This window comes from Octopus bimaculoides, chromosome 24 (assembly GCF_001194135.2).
Source record: "Octopus bimaculoides isolate UCB-OBI-ISO-001 chromosome 24, ASM119413v2, whole genome shotgun sequence".
Taxonomy (NCBI): domain Eukaryota; kingdom Metazoa; phylum Mollusca; class Cephalopoda; order Octopoda; family Octopodidae; genus Octopus; species Octopus bimaculoides.
Window position 1 is genome coordinate 16,042,840 of NC_069004.1, and position 8,385 is coordinate 16,051,224.

Here is an 8,385-nt window from a genome sequence, read left to right on the forward strand (position 1 = left end):
AACAACGTCCATTCATAAATTTTTTTTTTAAATACATATTTTGCCTGTGAATTTGTGTGTGTAAACTGGGAATGCATACAATGAGTTTCTCTACCCTAGGTGTACGGAAAACACTCGGCGAGAAATGGAAGAAAATTTGAAGAAAGAAGAAAAAAAACAACAACATAATAATAATAATAATAATAATAATAATAATAATTCCTTCTATTATAGGCACATAATATAGAAGTAGTTATGATACTTTGAAAGCACAGGTAACACTTTTTTTTTGTTTTTTTACTTCCACACCACTCTCTGCCACCCTCATAAGAGCTTGAGATACATTATAAACTATGTTATTTCTATGGAAATACCTTGAGTAAGTTGACAAGAGTAGAGTGGAGTTCATTTTACAAGCTGTAACCATCTGTATTGCATTCTTTAGAAAATGTATGCCATATTCATGTGTGTCATAAAACATAACAAAGGGTTCTCATTAGGAAGGGCATCCACTATTAAAAACTGCCTCAGAACGGGCTAACCAACTCATGCCAGCATGGAGAGGAGATGTAAAATGATAATGATGATGACAATAGAACACAGTTACAATTATATTTAATAAAAGTATATTTAGCTTTGCTGAGGAAATAGGACCCTTAGTTAAAGAACAGAGCTCTCAACAGCTAGGAATAAAGATTAAGATTGATTCAAGGTTCATTAAAGGTTTGCTTAGTTTCCTGAAGCTGTTGTGAAAATGCAATCATATTTCTTATGAAAAAAGTTAATAAGATCAAGGAAAACCATTTCTGTTTCTGTGTTGATATTATATTGATGAGGTCTGATACATTGTAAATCTTGGTACTGACACTTTAAATAAGCAAACGTATATCTGCCAAGTGATAAAAGATTCTTACCTAATTATAAAAAAAGTACAACCAGCCTGACTATAATTCTTCATGTTGACATTCTGAGTCTTGGTCCCCTCCCATCATCATTATATAATGTCTACTTTCCATTCTGACATAGGTAGGATGGTTTTACAGGAAACTGGTGAGCTGCAGGACCACATCAAGCCCAGTGTCATCTTTGGTGTGGTTTCTATGGCTGGATGCCTTTCCTAACACCAACCATTTTGCGTGCTTTCTCATGTCTCTGACACTACTACTTTACAGAGTGTATTGGGTGCTTTTTTCATGTCTCTGGCACTTGTGAGATTACCATGTAACTTGCAAGACAGAGAAGAACAGAGATGGAGGAGAAGGAAAGGGAGGAAAAAACTCCTACTACTAAGGAGAATTTGAGAAGAGCAGGTGGAGATGGGTGGTGGTAGGCCAAGTGTTTAAAGGCTAAAGAATAATAGAGGGACGAACACATGTGCTTTTGCTATAGAGAAGATATATGGCTGAAGGAGATAAGCAGAAAGTAGTGATGTGTTGCTGGAGCAAACTCACAGGGAACAAGAAAATGAGTGTAAAAGAGGACAAGGATGGTAGATTATGGAAGGGAATGAGAGAGTGGATAATTCCATAAGAGTGTGAGGAGGAAATAAACAGGTAGAGGTTAGTGTAGGGTGGGGGTGCAGATGATGGGAAATACCAATATGCAGAGGGGTGAAGTGGGAGATATAGAAGTGGCTTAAGAAGGAGGATAGAACAGGAAGTACATATCTTTATGCTCCAGAAACTCAGTCGATGGAATGACACCATACCTGTTCTTCCAGGATCATGAAATTCAAGAGCCTGCAATCGGTACAGAAAGTCATGGTAACTGATTTTTAGAATAACAAGGGTATCATTCTCCTTGATTTTCTGGAATGTTGCTGTGATGGGTACAGTGAAACACACAAGACACTTTAGAGAAGTCATTAGAAGGAGGGTACCACACAAGAACCAGAAAGAAACCCACATTTATGTTAATAATGCAGAACCACACACGGTTGAAGCAACTTATCAAGCAGATGGCAAATTGAGCTGGTCAGTGGTCCCCTATCCACCATACAGCGTGGATATGTAACTCCTATTTTCCACTTATCCAGTCTTTAGGATCAATGATTTGATGATACGAACAAGGCACAAGTGACTGAAGAAATGCACACCAGAATTTTTTCAAAAAATGTTAGCTTCAATGGAGATGCAAATACATTGCAAATACATTTCTGTAGAGCAAGAGTTACTGTGTCAACATGTAATTTGAACAATTTATGCCAGTTAACAAAAAAGTTATGTCCACTTATGTATTACTTACAATACAACTCTCTTATGTTTATTTTCTAGGCTGTCTTGGTTGACATGGAAGAAGGTGTTGTCAGTGAGCTTTTGAGAAGTCCTTTAGGAGAACTCTTTGACCACCAACAACTCATCACAGATGTCTCTGGAAGTGGCAACAATTGGTAAGAGAATTCCTAACAGATTCAGTGGAGAAATCACCCATATCTATTGACTACAGATCACTTACTCTAGGATAAAGGTCTTAAGATATGGAACAATTTGTTCTAAGACAAGGGACAGGTGTAAGACAGGGGTCATTATAAGATAGGAAATATTTGTTGTAAAATAAGGATTAGTTTAAGATAAGGTCTGTTTGCAGTAAAGGAACAGGTTTATTGTAATATCAGGGATACTTTGTTGTAAGATAGGGATCACGAGGTGTTGTTGTTGTTTATCTCCAAGTCAGCCCTGATGCAGCAGACCTATGATTAAATGTGTCCCAAAAATGACCATCCCATCTTTTCAAACATAGTTTATCTCAAGTACTATCCAATGTCTTACTTTTGTTTTAAAGACTGTAGATTGCAATTCAAGATTTGGCTGCTGTTTCTAGCAGATAGTGCAACCACATAGGGCCTTCTGCATTGGCTCATTGGTAGCAGTGGTAGCAGACATAGATGAATTTACCACACACACACACACACACACACACACACACACACACACACACACACACACCATCATGAGTGATATCCAGGCTGCAGTGGAGAAGAGAAGCCACTGGATTTGGTTAAAAAGAGACAATGAATGAGCAATGGAATTTTGATCTAGCAAGACGAACCTCATCTCAGTGACAGGGAGCTGGTGCATAATAATACCATCAAGAGGAAGGGCCCAAAATGCTGTGCATTCTCTAAAGATAACCCATAAGCCTTCTAGTGTCTGAATCTTTCAATTGGTAGCACTTGAATTTGATAGTTGCTTGCAAATAATCACCTAACCCTAACCCTAACCCTTCCTCCTCTGATTTCACAATATAACCTTACTCAGTACTGAAGTGTGATGAAGGCACTGTCGCTCAACCTGTTAGAAACAGCAACCAAAACCTTCTTTACACTCTACATTAGCAATATAATCCTTGATATACAAATAAGCATCATAGTTTTGCTCAGTCGAGGTTGACCTGTAGTTAACTTACAATAACAACTTTGTATGTGAACAATAACAACTGAAGCATATGAAAGTATGTAAGTTTCCTGGTTTCAATTTCTAGTAATGGTACTTATTTTCACCTTATTTCCATTATTAATATCCTCCCTTTCTACTTCCCTGTACTTCACCCTTTGATGGATATCTCTGACTGTAACACTTTACTCATTCACACCATTTATAATAGTCTCATGACAATGGGGATAAGTTGTATTTCAGACTCATCCCAACCTGTGTCAGCATGGAATATATACATCAGAATGATGATGAGAGTTGGTCAGCCCTGATTGAACAAAACTATGATCCGTAAACATTCCAACGATATTTGTCCCATAATTTTCTGACATTGTTTGTATAACTAAATTGTGCAATCTACTCCATATCACTGGTTTTATCATTTAAGGAAGATTTGGCTGCTATTTCTAGCAGACCAAATGACTGTGTAGTAGCTACCTTGTTGACCAAGAATGGCGGTAGTGGCAGTGGCGGTGGCGGTTAGGAATGATGTTGGCAACAAAGTGGGGTTAATTTCTTGTTTACAAAAATGCAAGAGTAACTTGTGTAAGGGATACAGCACTAGTAAATTGCTGGCACATTTTTGTTGCAGCTCAAAACAGAGACAAAAGAGGAATTGGTCCCTGGTAAAAAATTTTGGCAGACATGAAACCTAAATGAATGATACCAAATGTTGTAATACATTTATCAGATTGACCAGTTCCACCACCATTACCCTCCATACACACACACACACATACACGCACGTGCATGCACAATACTGATTTATTGATTAATAGACAACACCTGGCCTTTTCTGTCTCAGCAAAACAAAGGCAAATATTTCCCTCCAAAATCAGTCATATAGATAAACAATGAAACCAAAGATAAGTGTTTCAGCTCAAGTTTATAAAATTCTACTCCTTGGTTTCAGTTATGTCTCATTGCTGTACAATTACATTCTTTTTTTTTTTTGTCCTGGAAGGGCTGTTGGAAACAAGATGTATGGCCACCATTACCGAGAAGCAATTCTAGAATCTGTGAGACGAGCAGCAGAATTCTGTGATTGTCTTCAGTGTTTTTTTATCATCCATTCCATGGGAGGAGGTGAGTAATTAACTTTTAGTTTAATGTTTACGCACACAAACATATATTTGCATGAGTTGGATGGATCTGCCATACAAGTCTGCTCTTTTAATGATTAGTCAATCCATCCAGTCACATTAACTACCTCCTGTGTTCCTATATTTAACTATAATAAAGCTTGAACGAAAACTATGGACACTGCTCTTTCTTTTAAAACTAACTAATAATTTCTGAAGAAGAAAGTCAGAAATTTGGTGGAGGAGTAAGATCAATTGTGAACATAGTGTCTGTAATGGTAAATAATTTTGAATGTTGTATTACAGAATAGATAAGATTATGCCACAGACAATAGGAATTTAGTAGTTACAAATTTTTTTAAGTCATAATGTTTAACCAGATTGTCAGAAAAAATAGATGAATGGAAAGGTACAAAGATACATCAATAAACAGAAGCACAGACAGGCAGGCAGACAGAAAGAGAAGTGACGAGAGAGACAGGTAGTTCATCATCATCATTTAACGTCTGTTGTCCATGCTGGCATGGGTTGGATGATTTGACCAGAGCTAGCAAGCTGGGGAGCTGCACCAGACTCCAATCTAATTTGGCATGGTTTCTACAGCTGGATGCCCTTCCTAACACCAACCACTTTACAGAGTGTAGTGGGTGCTTTTACATGGCACCACACAAGTGCTTTTATGTAGTGCTGTGCAGACACTTTTACAGGCACCGCACAGACACTTTTACATGACACCACATGGGTGCTTTTGTATAGCTTTGCCACAAGTGCTTTACACCATCAGAAAGATCAGTCTTAATACTTCTGTTGTAGAGTACGAGTAGTTGAATATATATATGTATATATATTCTTATACAAGAATATTGTTGACAATGACTTCAAAATTTCGGCCAGTTAAGCCATTGTTGGACTGCAGTCTAATAATAGTTTAGCTCGCCAAAACTATATAACAGTAATAAATTTGTACTCTTCAAAAGTATAGAGTAACCCATCAGATTAATGTAAAATTGTTTTTATTATAACTGAGCATAAAAACAAGCATTAGTGTAAGGTGGTTGGCATTAGGAAGGGCATCCAGCCATAAAAACCATACCAAAACAGATAGGGAAGACTGGTGCAGTCTTCTGGTATACTAGCTCTTGTCAAACCATCCCACCCATGCCAGCATGGAAGACAGAGGTTAAATGATGATGATGATGATGATATATACATAGTGAGAGACAGAGAGGAGTGGCTAGAAAGACAGATAGTTGAATATATAAATAAAGAGATAGACAGATAATCAGTTAAATTTAAATAAGATAACCTTCACTGACAAATAATTACAGAGTGAGCTTTGTTGGTGGTGTGCTGTTTCTTCAGTGAGTGATTTCAGATTCATGATCATTCACTGGACTATAAGTTCATGCATGTGTTGATGTCCATGTTCATATTTGTACAGCCAGGCTGCTGGAATTTTATTATTGTTGACTAGTACTTTATTTTAATGGCCCCAGAAGAATGTAAGGCAAAGTTGATCTCAGCAAGATTTGAACACAGAATGTGAAAAGCATGAACAAATATCCTAAAGTATTGTCTGGTTGCTTTAACAATTCTATCAATTCTCTACCCTTCTTGAGACTAGCAAATAAAATCAAACTCATTTCATAGGAGAGTAAAAAACAACTACCGACAATCTCTCTGTCCCTCATCAGCCTGCTAAATTGAAAACAGACATCTCAAAGGACTTTCTTTGATCTTTTTACTTCTAGGTACAGGTGCTGGTGTGGGAACATATATTTTGGACCTGCTTAACGATGAATTCCCTGACGTCTACAGGTTGATTTACCATTTAATTTGTTTCATGTCATCAATATTGTCTTCTATTTATCACTTTTCATAGACAAAGAAAAAGATGGTGTAAACAGTTAATCACATTAATTTCAGTTTAGAATAATTATAGATTGTGGTTGTTCCATAGAGCTGCCTTATACTGCAATTTGTGCACCAGTTAACTCTTTCTCTTTCTTTCTCTGCTAACAGACTTTATTTCATTTTGTCATGCATTTTGTGATCAATAGAAGACAGGGTGCTGTACCATGGAACCATGTGGTTGCAAGGCAAACTACTTAATCACACACCCATGTCTGTCTGTGCTCTGTTAACGAAGTTGTTATTTAATCTCAGGTCAGCCCTAATTCAGTTGATCTATATTTTTGCTGTGACAGTCCCATCTCTTGAAGTAAGCCATTATCATTCACCCATGGCAGTGGATAAATATATTCTTATGGTCAACTTTTATTTACTTGTGAGCACTTCTTGGTCTCATCACCAATTTACTTCTCAACCAAACTGAATGTGGTTTTTTTGTAGCAATGATGGTCCAGTCTTCAGCTATGCTTTGAGATCAGATAATTGAAAATCGATTCATTAAAAAAAAGATTTCACCAAAATATGTGAGGTCAAAAATGTGAGAGTAAGGTGAAAATTTGACTTGAGTCAAAATATCTCAGTTATTTTAAAAGAAAAGTATAGATTAATTGAATTTAAAAGAAAGTTCTCTCCGAGAAGAATCTTTTGATGAAAACCACATTAAGTGCCAAAAAAGTTATAGGTAACCCCCAAAATCAAAATATCTCTGCCAATATTGAAGAAAACTATGCAACAGTTGTGTTCAAATGAAACAGCTCTATGAAATGAATCTGATGGTGAAAACCCCGTCAAAAAATATTAGCTACAAAAAAAATGTGGTGTGGCATTAAGTGACACAAAAAAGGGACCATTTTAACAAATTAAAATAGTTTTGTCATGTTAAGATATTTAACATTATAAAAGTCAGCATGTGATGTCATATGTCGCTTAGCACACTTAACCAGAATTTGAGAGGTATGTTTCAATCCTCACTAGTGGTGTATTAGCCATTTTTTTCCCATTCTCTAAGGATATTGTGAAAACTTTGATTTCTAAGGGTATGGTATAAACCTTCTCAAAAATCATTAGCTACAAAAACTGTTGTCCAGCTTTCAGTGACCAAAAAATAAAGGTGATAATTTTAAGAAATCAAAATACTTTTGTTTTTCTAAAAGAAAAATAATGTTATTTGAACTCAGATGAAAGAGTTCATCCAGGGGAATATTTTGGAGAAAACTTGCTCCAAAAATTATAGGCATAAAAATAGTTATGATTTTTCGCAATTTCATTCCTTCACTCTTTGGTCTGTGGCCATGCTGGAGCACTGCCTTGAAGGGTTTTAGTTGAATAAATCAACACATCGGTCTTTTGCCAAGCTGCTATGCTATGGGGACGTACACACGTCAAGCAGTGATGGGGGGCACAAATACAGACACGAAGACACACACACATACATACATACATACATACATACATATATATATATATCCTGCTGATCAAATTTCAAAATCACATGGTTACATTTTATCAAACTACCTCTTTCTGCGAGTGTATCTTCCCAAATATTTCATGAGATTAGTGAAATATTTGGGAATATGTGACTGTTCAAGCTAAATTTTAGCTCCCATTTCTAGCATTTATTAATTTTACTTTTTTGGTTTTAATTGTTAAAGTCACCTCTATTATAATGTATTTAATATATTATTGTAATATCTTATTGTATGTATATATATATATATATATATATAACGTGAGAGAGTTAGGGGTTGGGGGTTCAACCCACTAAGGGATAGTATCTATCCAGTCTAGGCCGAAACAGCTGTAAGATTAAACTTCTGTTCATCCTCTAATTCCTTATGTACTTTGTACTTCTATATGTAAACCAGGTTGGCAAAATAACATAGTCTGCCATAGACACCTGTGCTTTGGTTCTTTCTTTCTTTTTCTTTCTTTTTTTGTCACTTTTGCTATGAATTAAATTAATGAATTCAACGGGATACACC

At 36.2% G+C, this 8,385-nt stretch overlaps 1 protein-coding gene across 5 annotated transcripts in view; it reads left to right on the plus strand.

Moving 5' to 3' along the window:
• The window catches only part of LOC106882881 (tubulin epsilon chain), a 67,499-nt gene that overhangs the window by 25,104 nt on the left and 34,010 nt on the right, over nt 1-8,385 (plus strand). For all 5 annotated transcript variants that reach the window (XM_014933699.2, XM_014933717.2, XM_052976226.1 and 2 more), the window contains exons 4-6: nt 2,253-2,368; nt 4,375-4,496; nt 6,244-6,310. In XM_014933699.2, coding sequence (XP_014789185.1) covers nt 2,253-2,368; nt 4,375-4,496; nt 6,244-6,310 — 305 coding nt within the window. The remainder of the gene's footprint in view (nt 1-2,252; nt 2,369-4,374; nt 4,497-6,243; nt 6,311-8,385) is intronic.